This window comes from Lissotriton vulgaris, chromosome 1_1, assembly GCF_964263255.1.
Source record: "Lissotriton vulgaris chromosome 1_1, aLisVul1.2, whole genome shotgun sequence".
NCBI lineage: Eukaryota > Metazoa > Chordata > Amphibia > Caudata > Salamandridae > Lissotriton > Lissotriton vulgaris.
The window spans coordinates 1982159691-1982178457 of NC_141685.1; the positions used below are offsets into that span (position 1 = coordinate 1982159691).

An 18767-nucleotide genomic window follows, 5' to 3' on the forward strand; every position below is an offset into this window, starting at 1 on the left:
CAGAGCAGCCTTATCGAACGCTGGCATTTACATGAATTGTGAAATTGTTTCAGCTTGAAGCTACAAAGAATTAAGATGCATTGCTTGTTGCTGAAGCATCATTCCCGTTGCACATAAAAACAAGTGCATTGTACATTCATCGACATATCTGCGTCAATTAAAGATGTTAGAAAGCAAACAAAACAAAAGGAAATGTGATACCTTACTACAGGGCCGCTGGCCAGCTGTCTGTCTTTTGGTTACGTTCCAGGAAATAATGACGGCTGAGTACAGGACAAGCCAGAGACCTGTAAATGTTATATATGAACGAACCTGCTGTACATTATAACGATATTGAAAGCCACAGAGGAAGGAGTTTCGTGACCATACATAAGAATGAGATCGGAAACTGAGCTCCTTTTATATGGCCAGGGAACTCCAAGGTCACATACAATGTCCTTCAAATGTACAGTAGAGAGTGTTTTATGGTAACATAACCCTTCCTACAAACCACTTAAATCATGTATTTCTCTTTCAATATGAACAAGGTAGTATGGTTTCAGACATGAAGAATTAAAGTGGATTCTAATGTAAAATTAAGCACATCAAAAGTAGCTGGTAATTTGTAGCAAAATCATATTAGAATTGTATTTTTAGAGCAACAAAAAAGTCACTTGTCTGCTCTTCTGTGTTTGTTTTAGAAAAACAAACCATATGAATGGAAAGCAAGATTCTGTTGGCATGCTTTTAAATTACTCCATCACCTTCCTTTCACTTTGGTTGCTGGATCTGGAAGGAGGCATTGTGGTATTAAAAATCAACATTAATATGTTATGACACTCGAGCATCTACGTCATTTCATTATTACAAGCAACTATAGATAAAAGATGGCATCTGAATTAGGAAATTAGAGATTTTATACAGGGATCATAGTTATATAATTAGAATGTAACATGTTCTAATCATTTCTAATGTTCCGCTTATGGAACATTCATTGGCATCAGTTTTAAAGATATAGATACAGTTATATGATTTTACAGCAAACCTGAAGTCCTACAAAATTATTTTAGTTGAAGCACCATAGTTTGTAACTTTCATAATACAACCCAAATACACTTTTACTCAACATTTCTATGTCCAGTTAGTTACAACTGGGTTGTTTGGGCTTTGTTTAGTCTTAACCCTTAACTCATACAAGAGAAGAGAAAAGAATTGTCTTGTTCTGTAAGTTTCAAATGGATAGTGAGGACCTCTCCACCAAGTTCATTGTATACAACCATCTGCAATCACACAACTCATACAAATTAATTAGCTTTTGTGAACTCTGATTTCAGGTCATGAGTACATTTTGTAAATCTCCATAGTAGGTGCATATTACAAGAACATAACCTCTCCATCCAAAATGAAGTTAATGTGTAACATACAACACATACTGTCTACAAAAGAGTTTCCTCTCTGAAGAACATGTATTTAAAAACAAACCGCTGATCTCTTATACAATATCTTTATTCAAGGGGTTCATTGAATAAAATATTGTTTGTGACCCCTTTGCTTTACCCTGTTTTTTCTATTCCTCTGCTTTCTCCTTCTGGTGGATGTTCACAGCCAAAAAAGGCAAAATGAAGGGCAAGTATTTTCGAGTCACTTGGTATTCTTTACAAAAGTTATAATTTCTTCCTATTGGATCTTTTCCTTCGTATTCCTCATCATTCCTTGGTTCTTATCATTCGCATTTTCATGATAGTGAAATAGCACAAAGAAACTGTATGTTGATACATTATTTATTTCCACCTCTGCTTTAAAGCATCTTTTATTTTTAATATGTGTTTCATTGCAAAATATTTTTATTGATTTACTATTTCTTTATTTGCAAGTATTGTCTTTGTTTTCTGCAAGTGCAATCAATGACTATTTTCCTGAGTCAATGTATATAGCAAATCGTCTTAACTTCAAGGAAATTAATATATTTAATTTGTTTACATAAGTTGAGCCAAAATCGCTTGTCCAGTTATGATAAATAAATATTATATGACCAAGAGACTAATTATGTACTGAGTACACAGTCCTTTTCTGACACTTAAGATTACCCAAGCTGTGAGATTCACAGCAATGTCCTCTTTAGTTTCAACAGTCTTGAAAGTTATAAATGGTGTAGGAACAAAGTAATATAAGCACAGTTCTAAAACGGTCCTTGGCACTCCAGATAAATTTAACACCAATGCACTGGAGAAAAGTACTAGAGGAAACATACAAGTGGTGTAGTCAAGCGGATGGCCAATGTAATGTTCACCACACCAGGTCATCTCTACAGATCTCACCAACACATCCACATGTAAAGCCCAAGGATGTAGCTCTCTTGTTGGTGGTGTTTTCTTGCCTAAGCCAGAAATGTAAATTAAAAATCGCTAAACAATGTGAGATGATGGGCTTTCAGTCACCCAAATATATTCACACATTTTGCTGTAGTTTGTATGGATTAAAAACTGTTGATAAAAAATTATTAAGCTTGCTCAGCTATAAAAAATAAAAAGAGTGCAACTGGTTGTATGATTGTAAACATTTTAGCATGATGAAATTCCATAAATTGAAATTCTTCATCTACAGGAATATGTAAAAGTTGTACTTAAATCATACAATGCCCAATGACTGAATTATTCGACTTACACATTATGGGCCTGAATAACGAGGAAAACGCGCACTTTTGTGTGAATGTATGGTCTCTTTGGTATTTACAAACTATAAGTAAATATTATGTTTATGACTGTTGAAACTCCGCCATTGGGGTATAGTATTCTTCAAATAAATACAAAGTATAGGCCTATCTTTTCATGTGCTGAGCTCCCTGACCCAACTGCGCAGTCTCTGCAGTCATAAACTTTCTATTACCACATAGTTTACGAACACCAAAAAGAGGTAAACTTATACAAAAGTGTCCTATCTTCTTATGTGCTGAGTTCTCCACACTGACTGAGGAGTGTCTATAGTCATAAACTTGCTATTCACTTGTAGTTTGTGAATAACATAAAAGCTTAAACTTACACAAAAGTTTACCTTTGTGAAACAGGTCTTATCTGTTCAGTAAGAATATGCAACTCACATTATTAAACCTGTCTGCAAGACAGAATAACAACATATTGTTTTCCACCAGTGTCAAAGCAGAGTCCCTTTGTAACTTGCATACAAATAATTTTTAATATATAGACTACTTATACCATATTACCTTAGAGTTTTTTTTTTTAAAAAAAGCATACACATTTCAATTATTTTTTAGAAATCAAATTTTTTTATTACTATTGACTCCATAAACTCTTAACAGAACATAATCGGTAGAGGTTCTCAGACAAAGAGAGAAAAGGCTTGTTAATATAATTAGAGAAGAGGATGGGAGACAAAACAGAGCACCCTCTATTCACATCCGCTCCAGAATCGCAAGTATAGTCCATTCCAATAGATTTATTGCAAAACAGACGCTATGGTAATAGCTTTCAAAAATAATAGACAAATCCAAGCACAATATTAAAAAAAATACAAATCTATGTAACAATATCCTCTTTATCTGCCATTCTTTCTAATGCAATACATGATCAATAATTTTTCAAACTAATGCTTATGAAATCAATAATTTTAAACCCTTTTAATGAACTAATAGAATTGTTCTGCATTCGACTCTGTAGGTTTTGATAATTACATTTCTTATTACCTTGCAAAAGGTTTTTGATCAATACTGAGATTGTGATTTGCCAGATCTGATCATCTGATTAACCTGTGATTTTACAGATTCTGAAACACTGAAACCAGACCACTTTGATGAAGCTGGCTACACATTCATTGCACCAAGGTTTGTTGAAATACCGCAGCCAGCATTGGTTTCATGCAACTGCTCAAACTGAAGATGTTGGTTACTCATTGTCTTCTTGCTTGTCTTTTTCAATAATAGGTTTGAAAAGGTAGAATTGCAGCATCATTTTATTCTTGTGATGATTATACTTGGAGTGAAATATCAACCTGGTAGATTTATTTGTTTTAGGGAGGATTGGGTGATGTGGGCCATGGTAGAGTATGTGCTCCATAAAGTTGTTCTAGGTCCTCAACATCGTTTAGACTGGTTTCATCTAAATATTTCAGTACATGACTCTGATTTAAAAAAAAAATATTTCTGTTTTGTAATTTATTTGAGGTGGCTATTTATTGCTGCTCTAGTGAACATACTGCCTTCCTATAATTTTTTCCAAACTAGGAAAGAGAGATGAAATCTTATACTCACAAATTTGCAGATGAGTGATTTTTTTTTTGTAGTTTTGTGTCTTCCTAATTAGAGATTTAATGGATTGAATTCATCAATAATATGAATGCAAAACAGATGCAATCAAATCATAATGCCATGAATACAATGATCTTTTAGCAAGGCTCGGTCTCTAGAAATAACACATACATAAATTATCTATTGCATCAGGAAGGAGTACATATTTAACCTGAAATACAATGTCAATTATATGCAGTGGTTTCTCCGTTGGAGATGCCAAATATAAAAAAAATCCCTTTGCTAAAATGTAATTCTATCAACAGAAGGCAAGAATATCAGCTGAATCTGGTGAACTGGGAATATTTTCCTATCAGTATCTCCAGATCAAATGTGTTGAGGTCAAGAGAATCTTTTGTTTCTATAATGCAACGTTTACCAGGCAGGTTTCAGGATTTACTTTTGATAGCTTCTGAACGACATTGCCAAACATTGATACAAAAATATATATATACATAATGACATTGAGAAAATTTCGTTTTCATACAGGGACTATTGTACTGATTTAAAAGTGTCAGACAACAACACTGAGTTTCTAACACGATTCAATGAGTTCATTGATCTGAAAACGCCCAACAGCCCAACTTGTAAGTATACTATTTATTATCTCATTACTTTCACTTTCTTTGCTACTATAATTTCTTTTTTGATTATTTTTTTACAGATTGCTTTGTCTACGTTGATTGGCATTAAGAGTCATACTTTTTTTTAAGTTACAATGTTGTGCGCAAAGTGGTGAATGTTTTTTTTTTCCGTGGGCTTTGTGTAAGAAATAGAAAAATATATTATGGTTGCAAATACAACATACTATCCTCCCCCTTTACCTGCCCACACCCATACAGTTGTCTGATTTAAGAAATTGATTCAAATCAAATCAATGGACTTTTAAAGCTTGACAACTCAACTATAGGAGTCTCGAGCTGGAGGGGTAGGGGTAGACTGCTCATCTGTCGTATGCACTGTGGTTCAGTCGAAAAGCCAGATCCTGTGGTCCTTCATGAATTGGGGTGGTGATGGTGATTGCCTTAGGTAGAGAAGCAGGTGGTTCCAGGTCTTTGCTGCAGGGTAGGAGAAGGATGTTCCCTGGCCATGGTCTTGCGAATATGTGTTATGGCTCCCAGGGCCAGATGGGCGGAGTGGAAGTCTCTGGTGAGTGTGTGGAATGTGAGGTGGTGGTTGAGATATACAGGTTCAGTGTTGTGTAAGGCTTTGTAGGCATGTGGGAGGAGCTTGAAGGTGATTCTTTTGTTGACTAGGAGCCAGTGAAGGACTCTCAGGGGGGCTGGTGATGTGTCTGCGGTGGGGAACATTGAAGATGAGTCAGGTGGAAGAGTTCTGGGTGCTTTGCAGTTTCTTGAAGAGTTTCTGGGTGATGCTGGCATAGAGTGAGTTTCTGTAGTTGAGTCTGCTGCTGCTGATGAGTGCATGGGTACTAGGTAATAATGAAGGGGTTCTGCCCACATCACACTCCCAAACCGGAGCAGGGGTCATCAAAAAGATGAGAAAGTAGAAAAAACGGTATAAAGGGATACATTTCACATTTAATGTTAGAAACCAAGAAAAGTTAAATTATCTTGTTCTTTACAACTTAATATAAACAAATCTAATTAAACAAAATTTATATGGACATATAAAAGTATCACAAGAACAAGTGGCACACAGAATTAATCCCAGGAAAAAACAGATCACAAAATATACATATATACAACAATTATATACAACATATACAATATATCAACAAAATGTAAACAACGGCGTTCCCTAAGAGAGGTAATTGAAACCTTTCTCAAAATATATACACTCCCACTGATATAGATCTAAAAGGAAATCCTAATGGCGCCTGAGAAAAGAATTCTCTCACAAAACTAGCTAAATACAAGGCGCAAGGTGGACGCAGTCGCGGTCGCGTTTCCGCCAGTAGACTCTTTATGGCTTCATCAGGACAGGGGTACTTGCAGAACAACAATCAATAACCACGCCACTCCCACCAGGGGAGGGTCACAAAGGAAGAAATCCTCTCAAAATCATGCCCGGGGCCCTCTAGGGCAATCACTCGCGAGTAGGGTCCACTTGTCCACATAAAGGGGAGATAAAACGCTTGGAAAGCGTTAAAAGGCACAGTAAAGCAGGGCGGCAAAATTGCGCTCCTACAGCTCCTTACAATGGAGTCGCACTGGCTCAAAAAACGGCATCAACAATCCACAGGCAACCAACTCACAAGTTTGTCTCATGAGTGCATGGGTGACCATCTTTCTGGACTCGGTGGGGATCCACTTGAAGATTTTTCAGAGCAGGCATAGTGTATGGAAGCAGGATGATGAGATGGTATTGATCTGGTGCTTCATGGTGAACAATGAGTGTGAGATGATGCTGAGAATTAGTGCATGGTCTGTGGGCGTGGGGGGTCCAAGATCTGTGGGCCCAAGGAGTCATCTCAGGGGAAGGGGGTGGAGCCCAGGATGAGCACTTTGATATTCTCTGAGTTTAACTTGTAAATGTAAATTGATACTTGTATAGCGCACTACTCACCCGCAAGGGTCTCAAGGCGCTTGTACGAATACCGCTGTGGAACCCATCCTGGCTTTCCCTGTGAGGCGTCCACTCCTGGGCACCCCCAAGGTGGAGGCCAGGCATCCTTAGCATTGTGGGGGCCGTTGTGGAGATTAAGCAAGCTATTGCCCAGAGTTGCAGAGTGGGACTCCATGATTGGAATATGCACCGAGGTGAGAATTATCAGGTTCGTGGAATTTTTGAGCCCCATGAAAGTTATTTGTGGTGACTGTGGGTGTCGTTGGCATAGTAGACGATGTTGAGTCCATAGTTCCTGACGATGGCTGCGAGCGGGCCATGTAGATTTTGAAGAGTGTGGGGCACAGGGAGGAGCCTTGAGACACTCAGCAGTTGATTTCTGTGGTTTCCAGGTGGAACTGTGTTAGCCTGACTCTTTGTGTTCAGCCGGTGAGGAAAGATTGGATCCATTCTAGGTTTTTTTTCGTGGACTATTGGGCATAATGTGCAGTGGGGGAAGGTGCTGAAGGTGGCTGAGAGGTCCAGGAGGATGAGGGCTGCAGTTTTGCCTCAGTCGATGAGGGTGCAGATGTCATCTGTGTCGACAAGTAGGTCGCTCTCAGGACTGTGATTGCTTCAAGAGCTAGATTAGGAGAGGTCCAGAATTTGGTTCACTTCAATGGACTCAGAAAGTTTGACATTGATGACCTTCTCGATGACCTTGGAGGGAAATGGAAGCAGAGAGATGGGTCTGAAGTTCTTGAGGTCCTTTGGGTCGGCAGAAGGTTTCTTTAGCAAGGGGTTGATCTCTGCGTGTTTCCAGTGGGAATGTGGCGGAGTTGATGGAGCAGTTGATAGTGCAGCAGAGCTCAGGGGAGATGGAGGGGCCTGTTTTGTTGAAGAAGTGGTGCGGGCAGGGGTCCGAGGGTGATCCTGAGTGGATGCTCTTCATGATCCTGAGGGTGTCGTCAGTGGTGAGGGGAGTCCAGCTGATCAGGGTCGACTGGGGTCAGATGTCAGATGGCTGAGTGGTCTTCCAGGTTGTGCTGCTCTTCCATCTCTTTTTGAGCCATCTACAGGCGCATCTGGACTCATGAGGGTGGGCGAGAACCAGCTGGCTTTTTTGGAGTTTGGCTTGCCTGGTGATTTCTTGATGGGAGCCAATGTTTCGGTGCCGTTGGAGATCCATTGGAGGAGGTTATGAGCTGAAATATTAGCATCCACAGATGTCAGAGGTGGGTTTTGCTGAGGGAGGTGGAGAGCTGTTCTCCAGTGACCTTGTTCCCGCTTCTGCAATGGAAGCGGTGGGTGAGTCAATCTGCAGCATTATAATTCCAGTAAGAGGAACAGGTTAGTTGTGATGATGACATTCACTGTGCAGGTAATTAAAACTTATGGTCAATAATGTTTTGGATTAGTATTAATCAAGTAAGCACCTTTAGAGCCACATAAGAGCGAGTCATCCTGCCAATAAAAAATACAAGTATTTGTTAAAGAAATTAAATATGTATTTATTTGCTATGCTAAACATTATCATTCCTCCTCATGCATCCACTGAGCACAGCCCCTAAAAGGTTGATTGGATCTGGCACTGTAACAAAAAAGAAATGAAAAAATACCAGTACACTAAATCAGATTGCAGCAACATTTGTTCAGTATTTCAGACACTCCATTTGGTTATGCAGTTGGAGTCATATTATATTGGTGATTTTCAGCTCCTAGAGAGATGGCCCATGGTTGGTGTTCACAAGTAGACCTCCATTTGTGGCGCATCCCTTGTCCGAGTATGTCTTTGAGTTTTGGTTCCAGTCCTTTGAATAGTTTTCACATATTCCACAACATTTTGACTTTGAGTCTTCGGAGCTAAGGTGCTGGGTTCCCTCTGTACTTGCAGTACAGCCAAACATATTGCTTTTATATTTTTAAGCTTTGAAAAACAGGTCATCTTCTTCTAAACCATCTGGACAGGGGCAGGGCCATATGTTTAATAGGGCAGTTTTCGCCATTTTTTACATTGGTTACTAATAAGGGGGACTCAAAATCTCCCATCACCTTTCTAGTGTACTTTACATTTTTTTCGCAATTGTTGTCTTTATATGTCATCAATTTCCTATAATATGATTATTTACTTAAAGGCCACACATCAGACACAAAAAATGCAGGTTCTCTTGTGCCTTTTCATATTTGCTGACTGACCTTATTTAGGAAAGTGTTGGAAACAAAACAGAGCAGTGCCTGTCACCCCCAGACACTTCCACACCTGGTTAAGTAGTATCTTGTGGTCAACGGTTACACACTTCGGCAAAATCCATGGGATTGGAGTGCTTGTCTAAAAGCCAGTTGCATGTCTTTATGACTGACATGTATTAATACTAATTAGTAACCAAAGTTTGCAACTCTTCTCATAACAAAGTTCCCAATTATTTTGCAACATGCTTCAAAAAGTAATCTTTGGAGGTATTTATAAGTCATTGATTGTGAAACCATTTTTCTGTAGCTGAGCAGCCTACCAGCCACAATAACTAACAAGCCAACCTTATAAAACTAGCCAAACTGTTGATTCTCTGATATTAATAGTAAGATTGAACATATTCTCTGAAAAGCGATTGATTACTTTAAGCCTTTCAATGTAATGTACTGGCTTGATTCAGAATGTATTGGTTTATGAAAGTAGGGATAAGATATTTGAATTATACTCTTGAAGACATAGATGTAAATGGAACAAAAAAAATGTGTTTAATGGAGAATTGTTGAAATAATTCTTTAGAGATAAGAGATAAGATTTTATTACTTCTGTGGCAGAATTATTAAGAAGCCACTTATACTTTGTGCTTATCTGAAACCTCATAACCTTACTTTTATATATCACAAATATAATATCCAAAGTCAAATGACCTGCTCTAAAACATTTTGGAAATGCCTTTCCAGAGGCATCCAATAGGGTAATCTGCCTATAATTACTTGGGATGTTTAAGGGGGCTTTTTAATGTAGCAGCAGGATAATATTCTCCCTTCAAAATCTCTGGACCTCTCCTTTATAATAGCAATAATGGAAGAGTGCCACTAAGTAAGATGTCCACAACCCCAGATCCAATTTTATGATGGTAGTGGATAATTGAGTCGGACCTCTTACACCTGTATTCCTGGCATCCTAAAGATAATGTAACATCTCCTTTCTAGATGGAGGGGAGAGAGGAGGACATGTTTCATCTAATATCTTGCTATGGAGTTAATATCACTGTTGCTATCCATAGGGTTATTCAAAGCGCAATGGGAAGTTATATTTATTCCATCCAGAAGTAGTAAAATTATTTAGCTTGGGTTTAGAGAAAGAGACACTATTTTCCCCTATAATTTTCCAGAAGGCTTTTTGGTTTTTACATTTCACCCTGTCTGTTATTATTACCCTAATTTTATCCAAGATATACCTTTTTCTAATTCTTACTGGCCTAGTTCTACTTTTTTTTAATTGAGACATCCACTTATTAGGTTCTTTGGAGTAGAATGTATATTGCCTTCCTTGTAAATGATTATTGCCCTTTTTAATATTGAACAATTCATTTAAATGATTAGACTGCATTGGCTACCTACAATATTTAGAGTTATCCTTGGAAATCTTTCCAAATGCTCCTCAAATGAGTCAACTGGTATCCAATCTAAGGGGGAAAGGCTTTCAGTGATTTCCTTTAATCCCACTGATGGCAACTGCGTGTCTCTCTTAGTCCTTAATATCTTTCCATTCACAGCACTAAATAATACCTCATCATTAACAGACCTCTGCCATGAGTGTTACAGTATTTGGTTTCCCATTAATCATTAGAAGCAAAATATTGTGGTCACTCTAGATATTATTATTCACCTTTAGTTCCAATAAACAGGGAAAAACCCTGTATGAGCCATTCATCTAATCGATTATTTTAGTCAATGTAGTTGTGACATGGGTAGGATGAGCTTGGAAATAACTCTGTAATCTCTCATTGAGGATAATGAAGTCATGTTCTCTGCATGCCTCCAGGAGCAAAGTCCCTCTTTTATTTGTCCTGGAGTAGGCAGGGAGCGCGGTGGGTGGTAAATTAGTGGCCTCTTCCCATTTTATCTGCAATTCGGGCTAGTGTATAATTAGAGATGGTAACGTTAAGATCTCCCATTATTAGGACCTTCTAAATACCTATGTTCCCCATAATCATGTATAATATGTTGAAAAAACTCCTTTAAAAACTGAATATTTTCTTGGCAAGGTAAAATATAAAGGTTGACCAAAATAAAAGGAAAGACTGTACAATGACTCGATTTCTGGTAAGGAAATACAACAATACTTTAAATTCCATTGATGATAATGCACCTGATATGTCCAAGTAAAACTTACTGAAAATAGTATGGCTAAACCACCTCACGCACAGCCTCTCTGCTATTAAGCAGGACAGCTAAACACATAATAATTTTCATCCTCACGAATGGAAGATGCCTATATATTTTGTAGGGAGATTATCACAGGATTTAATGTATTCAGATTCTGGTGTTTTTCCAGATCATTCCAACAGCCAACTATATTCCATGACACAATTTTAATGGAATAGTTAGAACTTCTTAACAGCCCTATTGGTCACATTTGGAGCAGGCCTCTTTTCACTATTTTACAGACCTGCTAGCCAAGCCCATTGGGACACATGATCGCTTTTTGGCTTCAGGCCAAGCTTATGATCATTATATGATACCACCATAGTGCCAGCCTTGCAACAAACGAATGTACATTTTTCATTGTTATTATTATTATTTGAAAGTCTTATAGAGCGCAAACAAACCCTTGCAGATATCAGAGCGCCTTACAATCAGTGAGGTTAATTATACAACAAATAAAAGCAGGTAAATCAAGTATACATAACATCTTGTGCAACGTAAAGCAATAAGGTGCAAAACAGGAAAGTCCTGTTGAGTCATGGCAATGTCAAATATAATGTCTAGGTTGTCTAGTTGGACCCTTGTCATAATAAGAAATACTGGTGAAGTTACAAATGTTCTCAGAATTTCCTTAGTCTATGCTCAGGTGAATTTTGACATGAGAATCGATTTTACTTCATTTTTGAAAGATGCAGTGGAGGAATTCCCTCTGGTTTCTAGGGGTAGTGCATTCCAAATCCTGGGAGCCATTCCTGAGAAGGATCGTTTATATGTTTTCTTCCTGTTGAATCTTTGTGGCTTCAGTAGTAGGTTTTCAGCACTTCTTGTGGATCTTATACCACCAGAGATTGTCAGTTTCTGTATGAGATATCTGGGTGCATTGTGATGTATGGTCTTATGCGTCATGCACGCAATTTTCAGGTAAATTCTGGCTTCAAATGGTAGACAATTTAAGGATTTTAAGTCTGGGGAGATGTAGGATCTTCTTTTTGAGCCTATGATGAGTCTCGCAGCAGCATTAAAAGAGGCTCTTAGGTGTGCTGTTGTAGCTTTAAAGAGGCCACAGAGAGAGACACTTCCAGTCATGCATTATGGGGACTTTGGTGGGTGGCGCTATTAGGAGGAATTCAGTTTTCAGAGCATTCAATTTGAGATGGTTCTCTGCCAGCCATGTCTGGGTGTTCCTAAGCATTGTGTTAAGCAATTTAATGTCTTCTGGGGTGTGGATCTTAAGGTATAGTTGGGTATCGTCTGCGTACATGTGATATTGCACGTTAGAGGCTTGTAACAGTTTGGTGAGTGGTTCCATGAATAGATTAAACAATGTCGAGGATAGCGCAGACCCTTGCGGGACTCCCAACGTTACTGGAACCGGTTTGGACAGGGTATTGTTTATCTTGAATTTTTTAGTCTGGTTTTGAAGAAAAGAGGTATACCAGTTAGGCACTGACCCTGATAAACCCATTTTGTGATTCAGCAGATCTAACATGTTCTCGTGTTTGACCGTATAAAAGTCTGCTGAGAGGTCTAGTAGGATGAGTAGGCATGTACCGTTCTGATCAAGTATTTGTAGCGTATCGTCAATTATGTATGTCATAGCTGATTCCGTGCTGTGACCTGCTTGGAAGCCTTATTTGTATTTGTTAAGACAGTCAAAGTGATCAATATATTTTGTCAATTGGTGGTGTACACATTTTTCCAATAGTTTGGCCAAGGTAGGAATATTGGAAATAGGCCAATAGTTATTTTGGTCCTTTGGGTCAGCTGTTGGTTTCTTTAGGATGGGTGATACCTGTCCCACTTTGAGGGTGTCTGGGATGCAACCTTGTTGAAGTGAGCTGTTAATGATTTTGGTCCAGAGAGGCAGAAGCAATGGGGTTAAGTCTTTAACAGCGTTTGCGGGGAGAGGGTCGGTGAGGTGGTTGGCAGGCTCCAGGGTACTGAGAATCTTGCCTATAGCTACTTCAGTGTAAGTATCAAAGGAAGACAAAGCTGCGTCGTTTTTAGGACAAACTTTGAAGGGAGTTGTTGTGACACAGTTGGGAGTAGAGGGGAGGTTTTGATATGAGGACTTGAGAGTAAGATTAGGTCATTGAGGAGATCTTTCTTGATGTTGTAAGTCTTTAGATTAAAGAAGGTAGAAAATTCTTCACAAGTGGGTTGTGGACGGGCTATGTCTTGTAGTTGTTGAGGTGCATCCTTACATTGGATTTTGATTATTCAAAAAGTTTTTGGGGACGATTTCTTGCTTGGTCTAGTTGTTGGCTGAAGAAGTCTGCTTTCGTGCGGTTGATCTTTCTATGGTATGCATTTCTCTTTTTTCTTAGAATCTTGAGGTGCTTAGCAGATGGGACTGATCTCTATTTGCTTTACTGAAGTTTTAAGAGAACATCTATCCTCGTTAAGTAGACCATCGTGCCAGGGTTTAGAGTCTTTAGTGGAAACTCTCTTTAGTTGAAGGGGAGCAACCTTATTAATTATCGAGGTCATAGAGTTGAGGTAGTGGTTGTTGAGATCACGTACGTTGGAAGAACTATCAGGGGGCAGAAGTAGATTGTAGCTGGAAGAAGGTAATGTATTAGGGTTGAGTTTATTCAAGTCTCTTTTCCATACCTTTGGTTTTGTGTATTGAAACAAATTAAGTTTCACTGTTTCCTTGATAAAGAAGGAGATGACATGATGGTCTGACCAATTACGGGGTTGGATCAACTCAAACTGAATGGAATCACTTTTGGAGATTATGAAATCCAAGATTGAACCTTTATTGTGTGTAGGGCTGTTGCAAATTTGGGTGAGGTCTAGGGCACTGAGGACGTTTTTGAGACTATTGACCGCCGAGTTCTTGTGGTCGTTCCAATGGAGATTGAAGTCGCCAAGGAATATTTGGGTGTTTTGTCGTCTGGTGTTTGTTGTGACCATATCCATGAGGTGTTCAATGAAGATGAGGTTGTTACCAGGTAGATGACAGATGATGTGTAACGAGCATATTGGTTTGTCATTGCTGTTTATGTCGAGGCATATGTATTCACAAGAGGGTAATACAGGGGATATGGCTCTGTTTACGGCGATGTTGCTATGGTGTATAAATGCGATTCCTCCCCCTGTCTTACCACTCCTGTCCAATCTGGTGATGTCATAATTTGAGGCTACTAGAATGTTGATGAGTGATAAGGAGGATTCTGTTAGCCATTTTTCAGTTAACATTATCAGGTCCAGATCATGTGAGATAAGGTCAGCTATGTCCGCTGCGTGTCTAGAGGCCGATCTAGAATTCAGGAGTGTGCATTCAAGACAGGGTATGATGAAGGAAAAAGTGGGATCCTAAATGAGTGGGACTCTTCTGAGATTATTGTCGATGAAACCTCTATTATTGTGTGTAGAGGACCTGTGAGGGTTGGAGGGGATAGTAGGGATGGCCATGTGTGCCGTAGATATGGGGATTGTTAGAGAGGGTTTGTAGGAGTGCAGAAGAGAGCGTAGATCATTCTCCGAAAATGGTTGATGCTTCGCTTTGGGCGGGTAGAAAAATTACGGGATGGAACTGATTTCCAGCTGGGCAAAATATATTTGGGGGTGAATGGGAGGGGAGTCGGAAGCTGCTTGATATAGAGGTTCTTGAGGATCTGGTGCACCATGGTTGTCTTGATATCATCTCTTTAAAAGCGTGGAGTTCCTCTTTGATTTGGTGAAGTGCGGACATAATCTCATCCAGTCTGGTGTCTGGAGCGGTTATGAATGGGGTGGGTGGCTGTGATATGAATGTGGATGGCTGCACTGTGGACTGGTTAGGTGTGTGATCTGGTGCAGGAATGAGTAGAGTAGGAGGCGATGTTGCATATGTGGATGGGAGAGTTGTTGATGTAGATGGCTGAGTTGTTGGTGTGGCTGGCTGGTGAGTGGGTGTAGGAGGTGTAATTGGGGGCAGTGTGTGATCCGAGGGTGGTGTGATTTTCGAAATGATGGTGGGGTGTCCTATTATGTGCCAACAATTGACCTGTGGGGGGTTGGCTGTAATGGGGGAAGTCTATGTTAGGGGTGTTATTGTGAAGCAGGGGTAAGGTAGAGGGAGAGATGATTAAGGAAGGGGTGATATTAGAGGGGGGCTATGGTTATATCCAGAGGGGGTTCAGTTTCTATTGTAGGTGCGTGTGTTGTCTCAGTACTGGAATGGGGAGAGTACGTGTTAGGAGTGTCATTGTGAAGCAAGGATGAGGTAGGGGGAGAGATGATTATGGAAGGGGTGATGTTAGAGGGGGGGAAGCTATGGTCGTACACAGAGGGGGCTCAGTTTCAATTGGGGGTGTGTATGTTGTCTCAGTCATGCTAGGTGGAGGTGTGAGGGTTAGGTGAAGTGAAATGAGGTGTGTTAGAGGGAGGGGTAATCAGGGTGGAAGAAGCGTATGGATACGAAACTGGTAGCGGATGGGGAAGTAGAGTGGGGAGGATGACAGAGGAGGTTGGAGATGTGACATCTTGTGTACTGGAGGTGGGAGTAGATTGGGTAGTAGTCTGGGGATTAGACACTTCTTCTTTAATAATAAGGAAGATATTATCCAGGAGGTTTAAACTCTGTGGACTGAATGAGGATTGTTCCGGTATTGTAGATGGTGATGGCTGCTGTCGCTTGTTAGAGCTGGGATGGGGCAAAAGAAATAACTAGACCATGTACGGATTTCCTAGTGGAAGATATCGTAAATGAGGCCAGGAATGCTTTCCTTCATTGGCTCTTCTTTTCGTGTGGAAAATGATATCAGTGGTTGTGTTCCCGTTGTGTAGTGAGAAATAGAGATCAGTGAAGAGAGTTTCAGCATGTAATTATATAAAATTGTTCTTACAGCGTTTGGCAGATTTTTTTTATAAGGTTGGGGGATAAATGATGTTGTAGGTATGTGTGCCTGTGAGTTCCATGATATGCGCTTAAAAGTAGGTGCGGTGAAAAGGGCGCAAGAGTGTGTATGGGTATATGAGACTCAAGAGAGATCCGTGGAGTCCAGTGAGAGGAGTTAGGGAAGGAGAGTGGGTAGGGGAGGGTGAGGTTAATAAAAATGGCTGTGACTGATTTATTTAGGCAGAGGTAAGTATGTGTGAGTGTGTGCCTGTGAGTTCCATGATATGTGCAGAAAAGTAGGTGCGGGGAAAAGAGCGCAAGAGTGTGTATGGGTGTATGGGACTCAAGAGTGACCCTTGGAGTCCGGTGAGAAAAGTTTGGGAAGGAGGGTGGGTAGGGGAAGGTGAAATTAGCAACTGTGGCTGTGACTAATTTAATTTGGGCTGAGGGGGAGACGGGGGTTTGGATCTTGGTTGTCCTGATGGTTGCCCCATGAGTGCCAGGTGCTGGGTAGGCAGTGGGGTAAAAGAAAAGAAAGACATGGGGCATAGAGATAGAGTAGAGGGGGATACATTGAGGGAAGATTGTAATGAAAGTCTGAACTGAAATGAGAGGGAGGAGCCGTTGGTACCTGACTAAGGGCTAAGGTAAATAAGGACTATAACACTGTGGTGATGGCTGTCTAAGATGGCCGACTCCTTATTTGAGGTCTTCCTAAACAGCTATGTAGTCCTCTGTTTGTTAATTATTGGCTATCTCTTTCTATGAAACATTCCTCTGTGGGGCGTACAATTTGCAAATAATGTTTCCGACCCATAGGCAAAACCTTATTCTTAAGAGGAGAGGATACAACATAAATTCCTTGTGACATTAAGAACTTAAAATTAAGTTCACAATATCTGGCGACTGTAATGTAACCCTTGATTTCATCCCTACTCATGTAACTAGTGGTTTCACCAATTCCAGACCACTACTCCTTACCAACTTAAGTTGTTCTACCTGTGTCAAAAGAGTCAACAGAGGTGATCAATTTTAAAAAACGGAATCATCCTCAAATGGGACAAAGTTTGAAGTTTTAGTTTCCTCCTCTATCATTTACACTTTTTTCTTAGTAATTTGATATTGAGATCCCTTTTCAAGAATATCTGACAATTGACAGCACACAAATACAGATGAGATTGGGTTGAAAACAGAAGATGATGCTAATAGTTCCTTTTTAGAATGGACATATTGACAGTTGTCGGCTTCTTTGATGATATATTGATCTATTCAAGTCACACAGATTCTCAGTATCAGGATTTGACTGCACCCTTCCCCAGGTTCTACTTAGCTCTCTATAGAGGGAATGTCCATAGGGCAGCCAGGTTCCCTCCCCTTTTTTTATTTAATTTTCTCAACTTCTTTTTATCTTTTTTCCAATCTTTCCTTTTTTTAAGAACCAAAACTAGAACCAGTGGTTCTTCCACTGCTGCTTCCTTCTATCCTTTCAATTTAAATATTTAGAAAACTTCAGTTTCCCTGGGTTCAGTCATAAAAGAGGTATTTTTACCCAGATCTGCCCACGGGGTTTCTTGGACACGTGGGTCCTTTCCTATGAAATGAAGCTCCAGTTAGGACAGGTTTATCTCTGAAATTTCATTTTGCATATGTGCTGGCATTTTTATAAATGGGACAGCCAACTCGTACACCAATATCTGTATTTTGATTAAAACTGTCTTGGACAGCAGGCTTAACCCTTTCCATGCTCATGACAGAATGGTTCCGTCTTGGGCACAAGATCTAGTGTGTTCATGATGGAACCAACCATTCCGTCATGAGCTCATGAAATCCCTCTGCTGCAGACGGCAGAGTGATTTCCCATTTTTTGCCTGCGGAGTTGGGGAAGAACTCTCCCAAACTCTGTTTGTGAATTTCTTTGTAAAGACGATCGCGTGCATGGCGCGCTATCATCATTGCAACGAAATCGAAACTGAAACTTAGTTTCAGTTTCTCAGTTTTGGGGCTGTGGAGCTATCTCAGCCTCCGAGCACCCACCGAAACAGATGGGAGAGTTATCGTTGGAAAGGGGATAATCTCCCCTTTCCAATGATACCCTTCCCTAGTGGATCCCCAGGAGGGTGATCCCCAAACAGGGAACCACCCACTAGTGCCAGGGAGGGGGGAGTGGCCCCTTGGGCAAGTTGCTTTGCTCCCCCCAAATTTGTTTAGCTGTTACAGACATTCTGCCCCCGGGGAACAGATGGGGTGGTAGGCCCCAATCTCCCCCCCCCCCGGGGGCGGAAAGCCCACTATCCACCAGGGATTATTTGTTTTTATTGATGTTGGGGTGGGGGGGCTGCCCAAAAAGGGCATGGAAATGCCCCTACCCCCGCAGTCTTTCTGCCCCACTGGGGGGGCAGATGGGAGCAGAAGCCCCCAATCTGCCCCCCAGAGGGGCAAAAAGCCCACTAGAAACCAGGGATTCTTTTTTTATTGACGTGGGGTGGGGGCTGCCCAAAAAGGGCATGGCAAAGCCCCCCCGAGTAATGTAAATCTTGCTGCCCCTCGGGGGCAGATGTGGTTAGTAGCGCCCAATCTTCCCCCTGATAGGTAATTTTGAAGTCTCCACAAAACGATTTGGGTCACTTCCTGTTTCAGCCACTATGCCTACCCACACAAGTGATGTATCATTTTTATCGGGACACTTGGGGGAACTCTTGGTGGGAGGAAATGTGCGGATTCACGTAGATTTCAGAACTTTCTGACACAGAAATT

At 40.4% G+C, this 18767-nt stretch overlaps 1 protein-coding gene across 2 annotated transcripts in view; it reads left to right on the forward strand.

Annotated features, from left to right (window-relative positions):
• The window catches only part of CACNA2D1 (calcium voltage-gated channel auxiliary subunit alpha2delta 1), a 1701483-nt gene that overhangs the window by 1515716 nt on the left and 167000 nt on the right, over window positions 1-18767 (forward strand). For both annotated transcript variants that reach the window (XM_086919803.1, XM_086919796.1), the window contains 2 exons: window positions 3757-3817; window positions 4769-4866. In XM_086919803.1, the coding sequence (XP_086775929.1) occupies window positions 3757-3817; window positions 4769-4866 (159 nt within the window). The remainder of the gene's footprint in view (window positions 1-3756; window positions 3818-4768; window positions 4867-18767) is intronic.